Source organism: Notothenia rossii, assembly GCF_949606895.1.
Source record: "Notothenia rossii genome assembly, chromosome: 7".
Classification (NCBI taxonomy): Eukaryota; Metazoa; Chordata; class Actinopteri; order Perciformes; family Nototheniidae; genus Notothenia; species Notothenia rossii.
The window spans coordinates 4189396-4213038 of NC_136905.1; the positions used below are offsets into that span (position 1 = coordinate 4189396).

Consider the following 23643-nt stretch of genomic DNA (forward strand, 5'->3'; position numbering starts at 1 on the left):
ACACACACACACACACACACACACACACACCATGTATACATCACTTCAGTGGACATTACATTGAATGATATGCATTTCCTGGAGACTTATCCTAACCCAACCTTAACCATAACCAACACATGCATAACCCTAACCCTATTTAGAGGCAATGGATGTCCACTCTCGGGAGAGAGACCTCCAGCATGTGTCCCTGAAATGGGGACTCTGTTTATTTCACACATCCACGACAGACACCGGGGAAATCACCTCTCTGTGGCCCCTCCAAGACCCCCAAAGGACGGACTAATGACCTCCAGCATGTGTCCCTGACATGGGCACCTCCATAACCTTGCACACCGTGAGTCCCCGGGCCCCCAGACTTAAGCACTTCCCCACGGACTAAACCCAGATGATCACACCCTACAGAATCTCATGCCCCTGGTGACCCTAAAAGGGGGGTGGATTTTGCGGAGCTTTACCGTCCGCCCATCGGCATCCATATTCTGCCTTATTCACGGCACCACCACCCCTTCTGTGGAGGATATTCTCATACTCCTGGTAACCCTTTAAATAGTCTGATACTACCAGGGCTCATCACTGCACTTTACAAGCCAGAAATAATGTTTAAATGGTCGGGAAAAGTGTTTTTAAATGTCTGGAAGAGAGTTTTAGCCTCTCATTTTGCACGATATCATTTAACATTGATTGGATGAGCTTCTCAGCCGCCGCCATGGCTGCGAGAAGCTCCGCCTGGCTCGGCAGACGATCCAGCTTGTTCCTCTTCACCTTAAACTGGTGGACAGTGACAGACCTTTTCAAGTCGTTCATGTTGGCTGTCACCTCTCTGATGATGTGGGTCACATCAGACTGGGTGAGCCTGCACCCCCGGAGCTTTGACTCAGACAAGTACCTCAGGGAATGGTTCACATTCTTCAGGAACAACAGCGATGTTGTGACTGCCCGGTCCGACTTTGAAATATACTCGCTCCAGCCACGGGCCCTCTTCGTGTCTTTTAGGAACAGCCGGTCTGACAGCCGGTTAACACCATGGGCCATGAATACGAGGAAGTTCTTTATCCGGCTGACATTGGACAGACAATTTTCTTTACGTTTTACTGTCGGTGCGACACCCTCACAATGACCTCTGTATGTCTGAATGTATGTCTTCATGCTTTTAGGCAACGTGATTTCACGCATGGTATTCCCCCGTCCCTTCCCAGTCGACCAGTGATTTGGGGGAGAGGGCCAGTCCTTAGCCAGATTAGCCTTCAGCTTATTGTAGACAGACGCACGGGTCTTCTGGCATACAGGATGCTTCTGCGGACCGCATGACAGTCTTGGCCGGGATCTTGAGAGGGGTATTGCTGCCGGAGGCTTCTGGGGACCGCATGACAGTCTTGGCCGAGGCCTTGAGAGGGGTCTCATTACCGGAGGCTTCTGCGGACCACATGACAGTCTTGGCCGGGGTCTTGAGAGGGGTATTGCTGCCGGTGGCTACTGTGTTCATGCCGGGGGTACTTGAGATTGCAAGGCCCTTAAATCGTACACATTCTTCCTCTTCCTCAAGCACAGCAGCAGTGCCACTCTGCTTCCTGGGTTTTAGCCCCTTTTTCAGCCTGGAGCGCAGGGTCTTTACCTCATCAATGAGGGCACCCTTCTGAGCCCTCAATGCCACATTTTCCAGCCTCACCTGCCTGCAGTCCTCTTCGTCACACTCGGTATGTGGGGAGAAGGGTGGAGGGTGCACCGGGTATTCCTCCTCATTGTCTATAGGCCTATCCATGAATTACCCGGAATTTGATTTATAGCCTATAGCCCCATGATAGTGAACAAAAATCATTTTCATGTCAGAAAGTTTTAAAACGCCTGATAAAAGCATATGCAGGACCCCACTGATCTCCAGACTATGTACATTGTGTTAGGGAACCATATTAATGATAAAATAAATTATTTAAATGCAAAAATAATGATTACAAATCATTTTTAGGGGGACAACTGTGGAGAGGAGCCTGAAAATGACTCTGCAGCACCCCGGAGAAGCAGGCTGCGAGACCCACAGAGCGCACCCAGAGGACAGGCTGCTTCATCTCACTTTATAACCCAGGAAAGGAACTGGAATCGTGGGTGCATGAGTGTTAAAAGTGCATTCAACTGTTTTAATCCAACAGCTGCTGATGTGGACGGAAATCTGTCCGTTTCGTTAACATTTGACTCACGAAATGGACAAGAAGGTAAAAACAGCAGGGTCACTGCTGTTAGGGTCTCAGACTCACAGGCACATAGGCAGAGGTCCAGGGTGATGCACATGGCTTTTCTACCCGCAGCAGCAGGCAGAGCGCAGCAGCAGCAGCCAGAGAGGAGCGGCTCTGCGAGACGCCCCCACAGAGCGCACCCAGAGGACAGGCTGCTTCATCTCACTGTATAACCCAGGAAAGGAACTGGAATCGTGGGTGCATGAGTGGTAAAAGGGCATTAAACTCTTTTAATTCAATAGCAGCTGATATGGACAGAAATCTTTCCGTTTCGTTAACATTTGACTCACGAAATGTAGAAACAAGGTAAAAACAGCAGAGTCACTGCTGTTAGGGTCTCAGACTCACAGGCACACACATGCAGAGATCCAGGGTGATGCACATGGTTTTTCTACCCAGCAATAGGTCTCTGAAACCTGGGGAAAGTGGTGTGAATAGAGAAAGAGCGCAGCCAGAGAACAGGCTGCTTCACAGCACTTTACAAGCCAGGAAAAGTGATTGAATCCTGGGTATACATGTTTTAAATAGTCTGATACCTCCAGGGCGCATCACTGCATTTTACAAGCCAGGGAAGGTGCATGGGTAAACATTGTTTAATTGTTTAAGTGTTTTTAAATGTGTGGAACAGTGTTTTGTCACTTTCAAAACTCTCCCGTCATTGACCGGAGAAATTGGGTCGATGTTGTATTCAATCTGACCGTTAATATTCCAGTGAGACGAAGTACGTACAATGACCGGCGTGATCCCATGTTAATTTGGTCCCGAAACCGGAGCATTCCCTCACCCTATCCCTAACCAAGTCTTCTTCACCCTAAAATCAATGATTCCCCTCATGGGGACCTACCTTATGTCCCCTAAGGGGGACGAGTCCCCACATGTGACTGTGTAAACAGATGTAGGTCCCCAAAAGGAAAGTAATGCTAGGTCACACACACACACACACACACACACACACACACACACACACACACACACACACACACACACACACACACACACACACACACACACACACACACACACACACACACACACACACACACACACACACACACACACAAAGGATGAGTATAAATTGAAACACTCTGGACAGGTCTTTACAGGTCTCACTAAAAACATCTATTAGAAAGCTTCAGCTGATTCAGAACGCCGCTGCTCCTCACTAACACTAAGAAGGTGGATCACATCACTCCTGCTCTGAAGTCTTTACTCTGGCTTCCTGTGTGTCAAAGAATAGATTTCAAAATACTGCTGCTGTTTATAAAGCACTGAATGGTTTAGGCCCAAAATACATTTCTGACCTCCTGCTAAATGATGAACCATCCAGATCTCTCAGGTCTTCAGGGACTGGTCAGCTTTCTGTCCCCAGAGTCAGAACTAAACATGGAGAAGCAGCGTTCAGTTATTTGCTCCAAATATCTGGAACAAACTCCCAGAAACCTGCAGGTCCGCTGCAACGAAGACTACTTTTAAATCCGGGCTGAAGACTTTTCTTTTTGTCGCTGCTCTTAATTGAACTATTCATATCTTAGACTGCACTGTGACTTTTATCCATGTATTTTTTCTTTTAATGTTTCTTTTATTATCTTTTCTTTTTAATGACTGATTTTAAATGCCATTTTCTTAATGTCTTTCATTTTTTGTAAAGCACTTTGAATTGCCTTGTGTTGAAAAGTGCTATATAAATAAACTTGCCTTGCCTTGAAAACAGAGAGAGACAAATAACCCCCTGCTGATCATGCCTAACAGAAACACTTAAATGTAAGACACAGACAAAGGTTTTTCTTCCGTGATGTCCATGTTGACTATCTGTTGGTCTTCTGTGTTACTAAAAGCATGTATCGTGTAAAAACAATGATGCCGTTCATCTTTGTATCTAGCTTTGCAAGAATGCAAATTAATGTCCATTGTCAGCAACATGCTGATGATGAGTGTATGTCCAATGACAAAGAAAGAAAATACACACACACACACACACACACACACACACACACACACACACACACACACACACACACACACACACACACACACACACACACACACACACACACACACACACACACACACACACACACACACACACACACACCTCCAGAGACCCTGGGTTAGGGAGATCTGCTTTTTAGCCTACTCTGCCGCCGTTCCGTGGTCCAGCCCCGTCCTGCACTTTTTAACCAGTCTTTTAAAATGGCCTTGTCCTCACAGAGCTTTTATAATGCTGTTTAAAGGGTTTTTATAAGGTCTTAATAGGGCTATGTTTATGGAGTTTTTTAAATATTTTTTTAAACGCCTATTTACCGAGAGCCAGTGCACCACGCAGGGCTCCGGAGGAGCCCTACGGTCCGGAGCCCTACGCTCTTCCACAACCTAACCCAAACCTAACCCTTACGCTAACCCTAACCAAGTCTTCACCCTAAAATGATTGATTCCCCTCATGGGGACCTCCCTTATGTCCCCATAAGGGAGACGAGTCCCCACACTTGACTGTGTAAACAGATGTAGGGTTGATTGATTGATTGATTGATTGATTGATTGATTGATTAAAATGTAATGAGTAGAAGTTGAAACACTCTGAAAACAGAGAGAGACAAATAGCCCCCTGCTGATCATGCCTAACAGAAACACTTAAATGTAAGACACAGCCAAAGGTTTTTCTTCCATGATGTCCATGTTGACTATCTGTTGGTCTTCTGTGTTACTAAAAGCATGTATCGTGTAAAAACAATGATGCTGTTTATCTTTGTATCTAGCTTTGCAAGCATGCAAATTAATGTAATATCCGTATCAACAACATGCTGATGATGAGTGTATGTCCAATGACAAAGAAAGCCTCAATGTTCCTGCAAACCAGTTAAACAAGTTATTGCTTTACAGGAGTAGAAACAGTATTAAAAACAATAAAATAATCAGAGCTTTGGGGAATGTTGATCCGTCAGACTTGGGTACAGCATTTGTGTTAAAAATATAAATGTGCTTGTATGAAACATACAGGTCAATATCACCTTGCAGCTGAACTGTCAATACCCCAAAACATATTCTGGTAACACTTTATATTAAGGTACACAAATTAACCATCAACTAGTTGTTAATTAACATGTATATTAGCAGTATATTGGCTCTTTATTAGTCATTATAAAACACGTATTAAAGCCTTATTCTACATGACCATATTCTACAAGTAATAAGCCATTAGTTGAGAGTTTTTCCTCAATAACCCTCTAATTAGTGCTTGTTTATTGCAAGTAAGGAAGTTGGTGTACATGAGTTTTGGTCTTAATAAGCTCTGCTCAATATGGGCCTAATAAGGCAGCAGTACCACAAGAATAGTAATTATAATAATAATAAACAATAATAAAAAACAAATATGATCTATTCTTATGTAACAAGATATGAAACTAAAAGTGTTAATTGTGTCTAAAAAACTCTAAGAATATGTTTTGGGGTATTGAAAGTTCAGCTACCAATAGCAAGGTGATATTGACCTGTTTGTTTCATATTTGCACATTTATATTTTTGTAACATTTGTACTGAAGATTAGACAGGAAACCTGGTAGCCTACAGGAAATAGGAGAAAGTGAACTGAATAGCATGGCAGTAGACATCCAAGAGTAGACTGCTACTGATTTTCCCGATGCAACCTGAAGAGTAAAAGGGTCAAGTCCGTCAGAAAGCAATGAATGTTGAGTAATTGTAAGCCTTACACTTACACTGTAAATATTAGTAACATATATTGTGTTTATGTGATGACATTTGGAGATTTTTAAAGTAAATGAAAAAATTGAGCATTAGCTATATTTACCTTGCTAAAGCTCCTGTCACACTGTGTTAGGGTGAGTGAAGCAAGCAGGGCCCAAATGCAGATAACACTGATATTACCTTTATTTCAAGGCTAATAATAATACTCGGAAAAAAAACAGAACATTACATTACATTACATTACATTACATTGCATTTAGCTGACGCTTTTATCCAAAGCGACTTACAATAAGTGCATTCGACCAGGAAGATACAACCTTTAAGAAAACAGAATCATATAAGTACATCAGGTTTCATAGAGCCAAACATTTCAAGTGCTACTCAACTGGCATTTAGAAAGCCAGCCCTTTATTAGTATATAAATGCTTTGTTAGTAATTCTATCGCTCGAAGTGGAGTCTAAAGAGATGAGTTTTCAGTTTGCGTCGGAAGATGTGTAAGCTATCTGCTGTCCTGATTTCAATGGGGAGCTCATTCCACCATTTTGGAGCCAGGATAGCAAACCCACGTGTTTTTGCTGACGGGAACTTGGGTCCCCCTCGCAGTGCGGGTGCAGCGAGCTGTTTGGCCGATGCAGAGCGGAGTGCACGTGCTGGGGTGTACGGTTTAACCATGTCCTGGATGTAGGAAGGGCCAGATCCATTCACAGCATGGTACGCAAGTACCAGTGTCTTGAAGTGGATTCTAGCAGTTACTGGAAGCCAGTGAAGGGAGCGGAGGAGCGGTGTGGTGTGGGAGAATTTGGGAAGGTTGAAGACCAGACGAGCCGCTGCATTCTGGATGAGCTGCAGAGGTCGGATGGCACATGCAGGTAGACCAGCCAGGAGGGAGTTGCAGTAGTCTAGGCGTGAGATGACGAGAGCCTGGACCAGAATCTGCGCTGATGTCTGGGTCAGCTGGGGACGTATCCTCCTGATGTTGTAAAGCGTGTATCTGCAGCAGCGGGTTGTAGCAGCGATGTTTGCAGTGAAGGACAATTTGTTATCTAGGAACACACCCAGATTCCTTGCAGTCTGAGTCGGGGAAACAACAGAGGTGCCGATGTTGATTGTTAGGTCAAGAGTGGGACAATCTTTTCCCGGAAGGAAGAGCAGTTCAGTCTTGTCAAGGTTGAGCTTGAGGTGATGAGCAGACATCCACCGAGAGATGTCTGCTAGGCAAGCAGAGATGCGTGCGACGACCTGGGTCTCTGAGCGGGGAAAGGACATAATTAGTTGGGTGTCGTCAGCGTAGCAGTGGTATGAAAAACCATGCGGGCTAATGACAGACCCGAGCGAGTTTGTGTACAGGGAGAAGAGGAGGGGACCAAGAACCGAGCCCTGAGGGACCCCTGTAGTTAATTGACAAGGGTCGGACTCGGACCCTCTCCAAGTAACCCTGTAGGTGCGGTCATTGAGGTATGAGGTGAGGAGGGAAAGTGCAGTGCCTGAAACTCCAAGTTCTTGGAGAGTGCGAAGGAGGATCCGATGGTTCACTGTGTCGAATGCAGCAGACAGGTCCAGAAGGATGATGACAGAGGAGAGGGAGGCTGCTTTAGCAGTGTGCAGTTCATCAGAGACAGCAAGGAGAGCAGTTTCTGTTGAGTGACCTGCCTTGAAACCAGACTGGTGCGGATCCAGAAGGTTGTTCTGATGGAGATAACAGGAGAGTTGTTTAAAGACAGCGCGTTCAAGTGTTTTAGACAGGAACGGGAGGAGAGAGACAGGCCTGTAGTTTATAACATCAGACGGATTGAGAGTGGGTTTCTTAAGGAGAGGGTTTACTCTTGCCTCCTTGAGACTGTTTGGAAAGTGACCAGAAGTTAGAGAAGTGTTGATGAAATGGGTGAGAAATGGTAGAATATCAGGAGCGATAGTCTGAAGGAGGTTTGAGGGGATAGGGTCCAGAGAACAGGTGGTAGGACGGGCAGAGGTAACGAGGGTAAGAACCTCACTTGGAGAGAGAGGGGAGAAGGAGGTCAGTGTGTGGGTGAAGGGAGGGTCTGGTGACCCAGCGGTGAGTAAAGGTGAGTCAGAAAAGGAAGAGCGAATATCATCAACCTTTTTTTCAAAGTGGTTAACAAAGTCGCTTGACAGAAGGGAGGAGGGGGGAGGTGCTTTGGGAGGGTCCAAGAGGGTGGAGAAGATAGAAAATAGTTTTTTGGGATTGGAATAGGAAGATTGGATCTTATCTTGAAAGAAAGTGCTTTTTGCCTGAGAGATGGAAGCAGAGAAAGAGGAGAGGAGAGCCTGATAGGTTAGGAGGTCGTCATGGTGTTTGGATTTCCACCATTTCCGCTCTGCTGCCCGAAGGATGGTTCTATTAGCACGCAGTGCGTCATTTAGCCAGGGAGCAGGAGGGGACTGACGAGCCGGCCGCGATGTGAGAGGACAGAGAGAGTCCAGAGAGGATGAGAGAGTAGAGAGGAGAGTTTTTGCAGCAGCGTTTGGAGGCAGGAGTTGGAACGAGTCAGAGGAAGGGAGGGCTGAGAGCACCGATGAGGCAAAGGTAGAGGGGGAGAGGGAACGGAGGTTACGGCGGACAGGAGCAGAGTTAGAAGAGATTAGGTTGTTATGTTTGGAAAGGGGTAGAGAGAATGAAATGAAGAAGTGATCGGATGTGTGGAGCGGGTTTACAGAGAGGTTAGAAGTAGAGCAGTTCCTTGAGAATATGAGATCAAGGACATTGCCAGCTTTATGAGTTGGTGGGGATGGAGACAGTGAGAAAGCAAAGGTGGTTAACAGAGATGTTAGTTCAGATATCTTCCCTGTCTGGAGGTTGAAATCTCCGAGAAGTACAGCGGGAGGGCCAGTTTCAGGGATGTGTGAGAGGAGATGATCTAATTCCTCCAAGAAGTCCCCCAAGGCGCCTGGTGGACGGTAGAGAACAACAATGGTTAATTGTATAGGATGGGTTACTGTGACGGCATGGAATTCAAAGGTAGAAGGAGTGAAATTAGGTAGCTTGAAGAGGGAAAAGCTCCATTTGGGAGAGAGCAGGAGACCAGTGCCACCTCCTCTGCCAGAGGGTCTGGGTGTATGGGAGAAGGAATATGCTGTGGAGAGAGCTGCTGGGGTGGATGTGTTGGATGGAGTGATCCAGGTCTCCGTGAGAGCAAGGAAATCCAGAGACTGCAGGGAAGCGTAGCCAGAGATGAAGTCAGCCTTAGGGACAGCTGACTGGCAGTTCCACAGGCCCCCTGAAACGAGATGTTGGATCTCAGTGGAGCATGTGGGATAGACGAGAGCAGGCCGGTGAAATCGATTAGGAGAAACACGGGGCCAGTGATAATTGCGAGAAGACACATGAACAGGAATGCAGAAAATACACATGATTATAGCATGAGGGGCTAGAGAACCCTAGAGAACACTCCCCGGTTAACTCAGTCACCAACAAAAGACGAACCAACACTGAAAACAGGAAGAGACAAGACTAAATACAGGGAGGGGGAGTTTTATACAATATGTTTAAAACATAAAAATAAAAAGGTTTAAAAATGTTATTGTTTAATGTTTTAAGGAGATGACGCTACTCAGCCAATCAAATCGGTGCACGATAGATTCAAACACAGACGAGACAAGAGGAGAGAAGCAGTCGCAGTAATTTCAAATGGCGGAAGGTAGACAGCAAAAACAGAGCATTTAATTACATTTTCTCTGACTGGACCTCTTTGAAATGCAATTGAATACCCCTGCATTATAGCAACAATAATAATAATAACAGCAATAATAATTGGGAGGGGGGGCGCGGCTGTTCTTATGTTCTCTGAGGGGAGGCTCACCTTCCCACACTTTGAAAACCCCTGTATTAGAACATAGGTTAACACTAGAACCGCCAACGGGGTCAATTTGACCCAGAGCTGTTTTATATTGTATGTAACCTTTTATACCTATTTCCGCCAAGCAGGTCATATTGACCCCACCCCTTTTCGCGCTATTGATTTTGTGTGTAAACAAACATGACCTGTTGCTATAGCAACGCCTTTTGTCTACTGCGGTTCGTTATAGATTGAGATATAGATTGAGAGAGAGAGAGATAGAGAGATAGATATATTGAGTCTGTAGTGAAGGAGAGCGCTCCCGCTCACGGGAGACTGCTTGCGCTGTGCTCCGCAGCAAACAGCTGTTCAATGCATTCTAATGCTGGGTCAATTTGACCCCGGTGGTGGTTTTAGGTATAAAAAATCTCTGGCGATTCTCGTGTTAAAGAGTTGGAATGATGTGATGATTCATACTCATGTACAGTAGGTGGCGGTATGCACCTTTTAAGTTGTTTGCAATCCGCCAAAAGCAAGAGAAGAAGAAGAAGAAGAAGAAGAAGAAGAAGAAGAAGAAGAAGAAGAAGAAGAAGAAGAAGAAGAAGAAGAAGAAGAACACAATCAGACAATCAGACACACCAGGGAAACTAACGACAGGGAGGAAAAACACAGAGAGAGGGACTAGACAATACACAAGGGAGACAGGGAGAACCGAACAGCAAAATAAACCCAAACCTAGACATACAAAACTAAAAACGTGACATAACATGAGAATCGTGACACACTGTCCCGAAATTGACACCCGATGGACACACGAATATGGAAATGTGAATTTCGCACGAAGATGGCCCCGAACCACACAAGAAGGCAACATTTACATTACATTTAAGACATACAGTTGCAAATCAAAGTAAAAAAAACAATTATTTAAAAATTCTGTGATACTGTACTGATATTTTCATACTTTGTTCTTTACTTTATCCGTCTTTATATGTAGAAGATATCAAGTTTTCTCCATAATGTTGTTTCCATAGCAACAACAACTTCCTGTCAACTCGCCTTCAAAATAATATATGATATCCTTTTCAGTTTCGCAGAACACAAATTGGGCTATTTACATAATATGTTTACATGATTTTGTTGTGCAATAAAACAACCCGATGGACACATGATAAAGGAAATGTTCCAATTCGGCTCTGATCGTAGCAACATCGGGCCATTCGTGAGGGCATCTTAAGCCATCATATGACCGCCGGTGGAGTTTCTCAGGCTCCGGCAACAACTTCGTGATCAGTGGCAAAATCTTTGGCATGCCACAAAATTGCGAAGGACCTTGCGAAGGTTCATTTTTGTGTTGAATTTGTGTGTCAATTTTGCCCTTCGTAAGGCCATCGTGAGGGCATGTTGTCAAATCGTCGTTACTTCGTGTTATCATTCGTGCCATCGGGCATTCGCCCCGATCAGAGTGAGGGTGAATGCCCGATGGCACCAATGATAACACGAAGATGACACAATTTGACAAGATGCCCTCACGAGTGCCTTACGAAGTCACCGCTCACGAAGCTGCTGCCGGAGCCTGAGAAACTCCACTGGCGGTCATACGATGGCTTAAGATGCCCTCACGAATGGCCCGATGTTGTTACGATCAGAGCCGAATTTGAACATTTCCTTTTTCATGTGTCCATTGGGTGTCAATTTCGGGACAGTGTGACAGGGGCTTTTAACTTAGCGGTCTTATGTGTTAATCTGTGTATGTTACACTTGCAGGTATGAGATCATGAAGTGCCTTGTAACTTATATTTTATAGTTTCACTCCGTTTGATGGTCAGTGGACTGCAAATAAGTCAATGAAGGAGCATGGCTGCTCATTCCCTGGCTCTCAAAAGAGTTTTGCTGGCTGTTTAATCTATGTTCACACTGAGACAGTACAACACATAGAGAGAACAGTACACCTATTGTGTAAGTACATACAAGCAGGTATGATCACAAATACATCAACTCTGTTCAAAATCAGTTTTTAATAAAAAGTACAGGCTGCATACGGTATGTCTTCTCAGCCTTGGATAAACTTGACATGTTTTGTTATGTGTCTGAACCTCTCTTTAGTGGTTCATTAATAAAACAGATAACAAAATAAATAAACCCTCCCACCCCAATCCCAGGACCTCTCAGGACCAATGACTGCAAACAACTATATCAGTTAAGATAGCTAGATCCGCTCCTTCAATTTTTGAGCTGTCGACACCCATAAACCGATATTGGACTCCTTAACTCCAATCACGCGTGCAGTAGACAGTTCCATGTAGACTACGTCAAGAAACATTACTAACCAGCAGGTCACTGAGAGCTTGTCGGGCTGTTTCCACCTCATAGCAACCAATTTCTTGGCAGCCGTAAGGCCAGCATAGAGAGGTCTTTTCTGGTACCCAGTAGCCGGCAGCTGAGATAAGTCATTTAAAAGAAAAGCAGACACAGATACAGGTACAGTCAAAGAAAATATGTCGGACAACTTAGAGGAGACCCCGTTCCAAAAGCGAGCAACAGGCGGATTCATTCCCAGAACATATGGAGAAATGTACCAGGAGCCCCCATGGAGCACAGGGTACACCGAGCATCTGCCAGAAGACCCATCATATTCAGCCGTCTGAGTGTCAGGTAAGTTCTATGCGCATAGTTCAGGTGGATTTGTTGGTGGTCGGGATTGCGAGACGCCTGACGAATGTTAGCCCAGACTGAATCCCAGTTAAAATCAGGTCTCAATTCTGGGACATCCTTCCTCCACAGTCTATCTAAGGGAAGGTCACCATAAGAGGACTCAAGTAGGTGAGTATAAAACATAGAGATAAAGCCCCTGGATGTTCTTCTATCAGTGATGAGTATGTGCAATGGATGCCGTGCTAGTTGTTGATCCCACGGGACCCCATAAGCCTTAGGTCTGTCCTAAGCTGTAGATAAAAAAAGAAAGAGGTGCCTGGAAGGTCATAACAGCCTTTAAGATCCTGAAAAGAGCGGAGACCACTGTCACTGTAAATATCTCCCAAGGTGTGAAGACCCTTCCTCCCCCATTGGGAATAATTAATAGGCCTCCGCCCGATGAGTAATTGGTTGTTATTAAATATTGGCAAATTGAGATGCCAGGGGCATTGAATAGCGCATAATTTCTGTGCATTTCGCCAAGTCTGAATTACATGAGTAATCAGAGGGCCGAACCTAAGCTGACATCGTTTGATAGATATGTTTGTGTAAATTATGTCCTGAAGTCTCCATGGGGAGACTAACTTCTCTTCAAAGCCCGCCATGAAACCACAGCTTGGGGGTCAAACCAATTAATCAAAGGTCTTAATGAAAAGGACCAGAAATACAATTTAAAATGTGGTACTGCCAGCCCCCCATTAAGCCTCCTTCGTTGAGTAGTGGACATTTTGAGTCTAGGCCGCTTGTGGTTCCAAATACATTTTGATATTGCCGACTGTAGTTTCTGCCAATGACCAATGGGGGGCGATAAAGGTGAATTGTGAATTGGGCTGGCTCGACCACCTATTGAGGTCCTGGAGAACCTTGTTGTACATGTCTGTATAATTGTTCTTTATAGTCTTGTTAAGGTTTGGGAATATTTCAATACCAAGATATTTGAAATGTTCTACCACAGGAATGTTTGCAGGGAGAATAGCTGATTTGGCAGCGTCGTTGAGAGGCAAAAAGGCAGACTTGGGCCAATTAAATTAAAACCTGATAGGTTGCCAAATTCTTCTATTACACTAAGCAGACGAGTTGTAGACGTTGAGGGTTTCCGCATAAAAATCAGTACATCATCCGCGTAGAGGGCAATGTGATGAAGCGAGCCTTGGATAGCAATGGGGATCATATCCTGTGATTGTCTAATAAATTGGGCCAGTGGCTCGAGCGAGAGGGCGAAGAGCCCTGGACTCAAGGGGCAGCCATGTCTGGATGACCTTGCTACAGTAAAAAAAGCGACGAGATAGTTTTGCCTGTTAAAATCATTGCTGAAGGGGCAGAATAAAGTACTTTGATCATATGGATGAACCCCTTACCTAATCCCATAGACTCTAGAACAGCCCATAGGTATGACCATTCTAGCCTATCAAAAGCCTTCATAGCATCCAGAGATAATACAGCCGCTGGTGTTTTATCATCTTTGCTAGTGTCAATGATGTGCAGCAATCGCCTGAGATTGTCCGAGGCTAGGCGACCTTTTATGAAACCGGTTTGGTCACAGTGAACTAGAGATGTCATAAAGTTCTGTAGGCGACGAGCCAGGACCTTCGCTTACATTTTAAGATCGGCACCAAGTAGGCTTAAGGGCCCGTAGCTGCTACAATCAGATGGATCTTTATCCCTTTTTAGAAGTAAAGAGATAAGAGCTGTATTAACATCTCTGGCAAAACTACCCCGTTCTATTGAAAATTCAATCATGGAAAGCAACAGCGGGCCCAAAAGGTCCCAGAAGGTCAAACAGAGTTCTGGGGGGATGCCGTCCCACCCAGGCGCCTTACCCTTTTACATGTCAAGGACCGCTGCTTTAAGTTCCTCCAAGGTAATAGCCTCAGCCAATTGTTTGGAATTCCAGCTTATTAAGAAAAGCCTCATATTTAGTTTTATCAAAAGTGATTTCAGATCGATATAATTCCGAATAAAAGGATTGGAATGCAGCATTTATCCGCTTAGGGTCGGTGGTTATCTCCCCTTGCTGGGTTTTGATAGAAGGGATGTCAGCGAAGTGTTCATCAGCACGAATTTTCATAGCCAGCAGGTGACTAGGCCTAGAGCCGTGGAAGTAATAGTGTTGTCTTGTCCTGTGCATAAAAAATGTGGATCGCTGTCTAAGAATTGAGTTGATTTCTTTCTTAACTACCTTTAACCTTAAATTAAGCTGTTCAATGTAATTCGATTGAAGTGAAGCGTTCAGATTAGCGTACACATTTTCTAATATTTCCAATTTGGAGAGTCGAGCCTTTCGCAGATTAGATGCAAATAGTGTTGAATTGCTCCTGATAAATCCCTTAATTGAGTCCTACAATATCCTAGGATCTTCGACAGATCCTACATTAAACTCAAAAAATTCGGTGAGTTTTGCCTTAAATTGTTTACAAAAATCATAATTTTTTAGCAAAGTTGTGTTAAATCGCCACCTAGGGGTCCGGGAAGAGAGTCTTCTTAGTGAGGCGGAGAGTAAGATGCCTTTGTGATCGGAGAGAGCTATTGGCAGCATGGAAACATCAGTGCTGTCAAAGAGATGGGGTGAGGCGAACAAGTAGTCGATTCTAGAAAAGGTCTTATGTCTGGAGGAGAAGAAAGAAAAGTCTTTCGAAGAGGGGTTAATCAGGCGCCATTGGTCCACTAGCCCTGTTTCGTGAGCCCACGCACGCAGGGCGGAAGAAGCCCTCCTTTGGTCTGTTGTCTCAGAGGCTCCTGATCTATCTATAGCTGGGTCCCATACAGCATTAAAATCAGCCCCTACTATAAACGAGTAGTCTGTCAACTCTAACATGGCGGCAGTGAGGACATTATAGAAATCTCCCTCAAATGAGTTAGGAGCATATGCTGAGACCAGCGCAATTTTCCTATTAGAACATTTGACTTTTGCGATAGTTATCCGGCCTGTTGTGTCTGCCCATACATCTAAAACTTTTATATTTAAATTGCGCTTAGCCACTATGGTCACTCCCCGGATTTTAGTACTTGCAGAAGAAGATGCTATGACATGATAGAATTTGTCAGCCAGTCTTCCGGCGTCAGTCTTCAGAAGGTGAGTTTCACTCAGTAATGCCAAATCCACCTTTTTCCTCCTCAACAAGCCTAGAACACTGGTGCGTTTATGTGGAGCGTTAAGGCCCCCCGTATTCCAAACCAATATGTTTAAATTAGCCATTTATAAAGGTGAGCAGTGTGTACCAGTATAATAATAAAAGGAATGAACAGAAATTGTCGAAAGGACCTGAGGTATCCCGCCCACCCGCAAAAAACCCATGAGCAAAAAGGTAAAAGCAAAAACATGCACACATATGACAAAAAATAAAAGGATAGGCTATTAAACCCCCAACTGGCCCTCCCACAAAAAGAACCAAACAGTCCGCAACCAGAATAAGAACCAAGGGCTATACAGAATTGAGCCCAACAACATCCCATGTTAACATCAACCCGAAAAATGTGCTAGTGGGAAGCCATAAAATCTAACTAGCAGGTCTCACAAATTTAACATGGATAGCAAAAGCTGCTAAAGATGTGTAATAACATCTAATAATAGTGCGTATATAAAAATAATGAAATTAAATCTATATATCCTCAAATATAAATATCCTTACATGCTCATAAAAAACAATGTAAATGTACAGCCAGGGATCTACGAATCATTAAATGATTAATGTAGTAACTCAACTAGCAGACCAACAGTAACCTAACCCCAAGAACATATCAAAAATAAATGTAGCAGATATAACTGAGTTTACCAAGTCAAGTGTACTTATGCAGTAGTTGCTTTTTAACCGGGCGTAACGTTACCGACAAAGCTAATAAAGATTACTGCATTTAACAAGGAAGTGTGCCAAAGCTACAGTCCCAAAAGAACAGAGAGGGGAAAAAAGAATCCCTTGTAGATCGATTAAGCCGGCCCACTAACGGAGCTAACATAGCTAGCCACACATAGTCAACACAGTATTGCTACAGGCCCAGAATAGCCTGCTTCGTGTGTACAGGTTCATTATAAAACACGTGAAACCGGGTGCGCTAACGGCGCTAATACAGCTAGCCGCATATAGTTTCCATGGATAGTCACAGTAGTCAGTTTACAGCCACAGGGCTTGGGCGATCTTGATGTGCAAACCTGTTACTCATTGCCAACATGAGGGTCGCTATGATCCGGTGAAATGGTCATCGGTGCAGCTTGCTCCTCTCCCAGCTCCGCCGGGACGTCAACGAGGCGACCAGGAGAAGGTCGCTTCTCCAAAAACCGCTCCGCATCCACGGCTAAAGCGAAGAGATGAGTGGAGTAACCCATTCTAATCTTGAGAGTGGCAGGGTAAATCAAGAAAGCATCAGTTCCCTTTTCCCGTGCCAAAGCCATAGCCCGTGAGAATGCTCTTCGGCGTTTAGCTGTATAATCGCTGAAGTCAGCAGCGAAGCAGAGAGCTCTGTTGCCGATTGAAGGGGGGTGTTTCCTCCCCTCACGGAGGATAGCTTGGCGTGTGGAGAAGCGTAGACGGCAGAAGATAAAAGCCCGGGGCCGTTCTCCCTCCGTAGGGGGACCGCCGCGGAAGATTCTGTGGGCACGCTCTATTTCAGGTTTAAGTTGCTTCAGAGCGGGGAACCAAGTGGGTATCATGCACTCCAGAAGCTGCACCGGGGCGTCACCCTCCGCGTCCTCGCGTAGACAATAAACCCGAATGTTGCACCTCCTATTACGGTCCTCAAGATCCGCTATCTTCTGTTCGAAACCCAGCATCTTTTCTTGAACGGTGGAAAGGACGGTAGAATCTTTCTTGGAGCTATTTTTCAAAGCATCCAGCTCTCCTTCAGCTGAAGCAATCCTTGTCGTTACAGTTGCTAGCTCTGAGTGCATAGCATCAATCTGGTTAGCTACTTGATCGAGGCTAGCATTTAACTCCTCACGTAGCAAGGTCCTCACCACTTCGGCGATGGATTTAATATCTTCATCTTTCAACGTTTTAGTCGATTTTCCCTTTGCCTCCGGCATTCTTATAGCTTTCCAACAGATAATTCGGCATGAAATGACTTAATGTGTAATAATAGTGGGATGTTGTCGGGGAGCTCAAGACTTACGCAGCCATTTCGTTCTCGCGGTCAACCGGAAGCCCGTGAAACCATGTTTCTTTTAGCCAGAATAACATTATAATTTTTATCTGATCAACTATTGGATGGATTTCCATGACATTTGGTATAGAGATATACACTGAAAAACTATTATGTTGACTTTATTCAAATGTGTTATTTCAACAGATTTCATACAACTGTACGAGGTTAGTTGAAATCAATCATATTTGTTGTAGTATTTGCAGTGTTTTCACAAATATGTATCGATGTCTCCTGTTGTAGCCAAGTAAGCAAATTCATTCAAACAAAATAGAATATTTTATATTTACGTTATTATTTGGGATTTCTTTGTGTGACTTGATCCAGAGATCAAGAAGTTCTTAACAGGATACAAACAAAAAAACAGCTGTATTTAAGCATGTGTGGAAGATCCAACAGAAACAGCCATGAACATATTTAAAGATTCAAAATGGCAAGAACTCACATTGTATATGTCCTCGTGTGGGGAGCTGACATCAAGGCCTCCTGGGAAAAATAAATTTGTTTATAAACCTGACCAAAATAAGGATCATTTGATGTTAAGCAATTCTGTGTTTACAGAACAGTGGCTTTCCTGGATAGGTGCTTACACTTACTGCAGTGCATCCTATGTTGTTATATTTCATGTATATTGTCCGCTATTTAGAGGGCAAAATATTGTTGTTCTTATACTATGAACCAGCATTGAAGACAGTCGGTGTTTGTGTCTTACTCTGTCCTCTCTTCATCAGCTTCCTGGTTAGCAGCAGCACGGCCATCACCAAGGCAAATGTAAAAATAAGACCAGCAATCGTATATGGTACACTTCCTGCGGGGCAAGCACCACGTTAGAAAAGAGAGACTTTAAATGGATGGGTTTCTGAACCACGTATCAGCTTTTTATTCTCGCAAGGATCCTGGAGGGGGCCTGGGAGTACGCTTATCCAGTCTACATGTGTTTTGTAGACTTGGAGAAGGCGTATGACCGGGTTCCCAGGGAGTTACTGTGGGATGTGCTGCGGGAGTATGGGGTGAGGGGGTCTCTACTCAGGGCCATCCAATCTCTGTACTCCCAAAGTGAGAGCTGTGTCCGGGTCCTCGGCAGTAAGTCGGACCCATTTCAGGTGAGGGTTGGCCTCCGCCAAGGCTGCGCTTTGTCACCAATCCTGTTTGTAATATACATGGATCGGATTTCGAGGCGTAGTCGTGGGGGGGGGCGGTCTGCAGTTCGGTGGACTAAGGATTGCACCACTGCTTTTTGCAGATGATGTGGTTCCAGTGGCGGTTCTACAGGGTGGCAGCTGCCACCTCAGAAAAATGCCTTGCCACCCCAGCTGCCACCCCAGTTGGCAGCTTTGTTTTGAAGGAAAAGTTGTGGCTCATCGGGCATTTATGAGAGAAAATCTCTAATTTCCGAGTGCAAGTTAATGCAGCACAAGACGCGCCTTGTAACCCCTCCCCCGGCCCTGGCGTGAGCCTGGAAATACGATTGGCGGCGATTTCCTTTGAACGGGGGGACAGCGCAAAACGAGAAGCATTTCGGATCCAAGTAGACGGAAGGAATGAGGTATTTGCGGTCTACAATGACAGAGAAGAGCCTGTCAAGTTTGGCTGCAAGGCAAGTTTATTTATATAGCACTATTGTTAAGCTTGGGTGCACATGAATCGCGTATGAACAATAAGTAAATCAGACTCGGTATTCTCTTCAGCATGTCTCCGGTAAGTTTATTCACAGACTGACAACAGTCAACGTAGTGACGTCACATTAGGACGTACCTTCATACAAGAACAGAATAACAGTGCGACTGCTACCGTAGTACACAGACTAAGGGCGTCATCAAATAATAATACTTAACACCCCCACTCGCTCTTAGCTTACTGGGTTACCTGAGAACAAAACAAAATAAGGCTTCTTTTTCTTTTACCTTAACTATGTTAACTCTTTGCCCTTCTAGGTGCCAAACATATCCTGAGCAAACCTCTTTAGCTTTATTTTGGTGGCTGGTTTTGTCATCACATCAGCGATCATTTGCTCAGTAGGACAGTATTCCAAAATTACCTTTCCACTATTTACAGTCTCCCTTATGAAATGGTACTTAATATCAATGTGCTTGCACCTTTGCCTGTTTACTGGGTTTCTGGCTAGTGCTATAGTACCTTGGTTGTCTTCGTACACCTTTGTTTGTGCATATTTGTATTTGTCTATACCTCTGAGTAATTGTTCTAAGTAGATGTATTCCTGTATGGCTGATGCTAAGGCCATGTACTCTGCCTCGCAGGTAGATAGTGCAACCGTAGGTTGTTTCCTTGCCTTCCATGAGATCAAGGAGCTTCCTTCACTGAGACTGGCACAATATCCTGATGTACTACGTCTGTCTGTTACGTCTGATGCCCAGTCAGCATCACTGTACACTCTCAGACCTAGTCTATCTGTGTCATTTCTCTTAAAGCATAACCCCTGTTCTGCTGTACCTTTAAGGTATCTGAACACATGTTTTACTGTGTTCCAGTGCTCTTCAGTTGGTTCAGCAAAGTGCTGAGATAGTTTACTGACCACAAAACATATATCTGGTCGAGTGCATGTGGACAAGTAGATTAAACTTCCTACTGCCTCCCTGTACTTTCTTGGCTCTTTAATGTTTTCAGCGTCTGCTGTGTATTCTAGTTTTGGCTCACATGGTGTGTCTCTGGACTTGCAATCCTGCATTTCAAATCTCTCCAGTATTTTGCTCACATATCTCTTTTGAGACATTTTGACTTGACCTTCTGTTTGCTCAAAATCTATACCTAAGAAATATTTCAACTTTCCCAGGTTTTTCATTTTGAACCTTTCAGTGAGCATCCCCTTTACACTTTCCAATACACCCTCGTTGCTGGCTGCTATAATGAGATCGTCAACCCATATTATTAGGATTACCTTTTCGCTGTGCTTTTCTCTTGTATACACACAGTGATCAGTGGGGTTTTGTACAAAACCCTTTTCAGTCAAACATGTATGTAACATAGCATTCCAGTTTCTGCCTGACTGCTTTAAACCATAGAGAGATTTGTGCAACTTGCATACTAACTCTTCACCTGTTTTTGACTGTTTCTCATAACCTTCTGGTTGTGTCATATATATTTCACAATCAATGGGTGCATGTAAATAGGCTGTTTTAACATCCATTTGGTGTAAGATTAAGTTCTCCTGTGCTGCCTTTTGCATGAGTACTCTTACACTTGTCATATCAGCTGTGGGTGAGAATGTCTCATCATAGTCGATTCCTGGTTTCTGACTGTAGCCTTTAGCTACAAATCGCGCCTTGTACTTGTCTGACCCATCAATGTCACTCTTGAGTGCGTAGACCAGGCATCCTCAAAGTCCGGACTCCGGTCCGGATCCGGACCGAACCACCACTGTCTCTGGACTCTGAGCAAATTATACTTTTCATATGTATTATCTGTATAATCTGTATTATCTGTATTATCTGCGAGACACAACGCCTGCCACAACGCCTGCCTTATCCGTCTGCCACAACGCAACGAGTCAAAATTATCCGCTATGTCTGCAAACAGCGCTCTGGCGACACACACACACACACACACACACTGTTCCACTGTGTGTGTGTGTCTGTCAACGCTTTGGTCCAATCACATTCAGCAGCCCGTCAGCGTTTTTTTCCCCCACCAACAGTCTGCGAATCAGAGGCACAGGAGGGCGGGTCTTCGCGGAATGAAAATGCGTGTGTCGTCTCTTTCAACCTGTCTGAGTCAGCGCGGGAGCTTAAAAAATAAATAAAGTCAGAGCGAGAGTTGACAGCGCATCTAGTTGCATTTAGCTAGTAGTTTCAGCTGTAGCCTAGTGTAGCTAGTAAAGCTAGAAAAATGGCATGTTCAAAGATGACCAATAAAAGAAAAGTCGACAGTGAAAACCGGCAATTCAAAGATGAGTGGACTGCAAAATATGCGTTCATCCTCCCTCCAGCGAGCACCAAACCAATGTGCCTAATATGCCAAGAAACGGTAGCTCTTGTGAAGAGTGGCAATTTGAAACGGCACTATGAAACGAAACATAATTATTTTGAGGCGACCTTCCCTCAAAATTCAGCGGTAAGAACCACAAAAATAAATGGGATGAAATCCTCATATCAAGCTGCAAGCAGGATCCTTGTAACATCTATGTCACAAGGAGAAAAGGCAACTGAGTCCTCACTCAGAGTGGCATGGGTGTTGGCTAAACACAAGAAGCCATTCTCTGATGCAGAAATAATTAAAGAATGCATGACTGAAGTGATGGAGACCATGTTTGAAGGCAAACAAAAAGAGGAAATAACAGCTAAAATTAAGCAAATCCCCCTCTCAGATTCCACAGCAACCAGAAGAACGGAAATACTGGCTGGTGATTTGATTAATCAGCTTTGTGATGGAATCAAAAATGCACAGCGCATTTCCTTAGCTGTGGATGAGTCCACTGACACCACTGACAATGCTCAGTTGCTGGTGTTTGTGAGATTTTATGATGAGGCAAAGGGGGAGTTTGTTGAAGATGTGTTGGGCCTGACGAACCTCAGTGGACACACAAGGGGGGAAGACATTTATAAAGCAGTAATGGGAATGCTGAATGAAAGAGGGATAGATCTAAAGAAAGTGGTGTCAATTGCTACTGATGGAGCTCCAGCCATGATGGGGAGAGAGAGAGGACTGGTTCAGCGCCTGAAAGATCACCACCCTGACCTGATCTCATACCACTGCATAATCCACCAGTCTGTCCTTTGTGCAAGTCTTGGAGAAGTGTACTCTGAAATCATGGCAACAGTGATGAGACTCATAAACTTTTTGAGAGCATCATCTTCACTGCAGCATCGCTTGCTGCGAACATTCCTGACAGAGGTCAATGCAACTTTTGATGATTTGCTCCTGCACAACAACATCAGGTGGCTGAGCAAAGGCAAGGTCCTGGAGCGTTTTTGGTCCATTAGGAAAGAGCTGCAAGTGTTTCTGTCAGAGCAAAAGAGTGCAAAAGCAAAACAGTTCATGGAATTCATGCAAAATGAAGAGAAGATGGAAGCTGTTGCATTTTTGGCTGATATAACATCTCATCTCAATGACCTAAATCTCAAGCTACAGGGCAAGAACAACACAGTGTGTGAGCTGATGTCAGCAGTGCGTGCTTTCCAGAGGAAACTGGAGGTTTTCAAAAGTGACCTACAGGTAAGCCTTTTTAATATTTTCTACCACACACATTTCCTGGATTCCAATGAACACCTTTTTGATACTTTATCATACCCTTTTAAGCAGTGCTCCTTATATTTTTCTTATTTATTTTTTCCTACAGGAGGGACTGCTCCACTTCCCCAAACTTTTGGAACAGACCAAAGGAGACAATCGTCCTCAGAATCATGTTGGATTCCTGGAGAAGCTGATTGAAAACTTCAAGACTCGCTTTGATGACTTCAGATTAGGAAAACAAGTCCTACTGTACATTGAAAACCCATTTCTGGTCAGAAATGTCAGAGAGTTCTCTGCAGAAGCACAACAAATCTTCCCATGGGCCAGTGCTGCTTCTCTGCAAAGTGAGTTGATTGACCTCCAGGAAAACCTTGCACTGAAAGAGGCTGACTGTGACACTCCCACCTTCTGGACAAAGATGGTCACTGCAGCTAATTTCCCTCTCCTGCATAAGATGGCACTTCACATTCTCACAATGTTTGGCTCAACCTACAGGTGTGAGTCTGCATTCTCAACAATGAACATGGTGAAGAACAAGTACCGCAGCCGACTCACCAATGAACACTTGCATCAGTGTGTCCGCCTGGCCATCACGCCTTTTGTGCCAAAGTTCAAAGTCTTGGCAACAGACCAAAGGTGCCACTTCTCTCATTAAGCAACAGTGTTTGACACAATGTACAATAGTTCTGGACTTATTTCGACTTTGATTCCTGGGATGGTTTGATTCACTTCGAGACTGTTTTTGCAATCTCGTGTTAAGAATCTTGTTACAATTGTTTAAAAGTTTGAATGACCGTATTAAACGGACCTTTGTCTTATTGAACATTTTCTTTGTGGACCTTTAAGATTTGTATTTGAGTACCCCTGGCGTAGACCCATCTACCCCCCACTGCCCGTTTGCCTG

The 23643-nt window shown here is 44.3% G+C and overlaps 2 protein-coding genes across 2 annotated transcripts in view; one reads left to right on the forward strand and one right to left on the reverse strand.

Moving 5' to 3' along the window:
* Nucleotides 1-23643, reverse strand: part of LOC307012826 (C-type lectin domain family 12 member B-like) — an 85685-nt gene that overhangs the window by 49293 nt on the left and 12749 nt on the right. The gene's annotated exons all lie outside the window — the stretch shown is intronic.
* On the forward strand, nucleotides 20884-23562 carry LOC307012787 (SCAN domain-containing protein 3-like). Its single transcript, XM_079639951.1, has 2 exons — nucleotides 20884-22721; nucleotides 22846-23562. The coding sequence occupies exons 1-2, from the start codon at nucleotides 21396-21398 to the stop codon at nucleotides 23392-23394; spliced, it is 1875 nt and encodes a 624-aa protein (XP_079496077.1). The 5' UTR covers nucleotides 20884-21395; the 3' UTR covers nucleotides 23395-23562.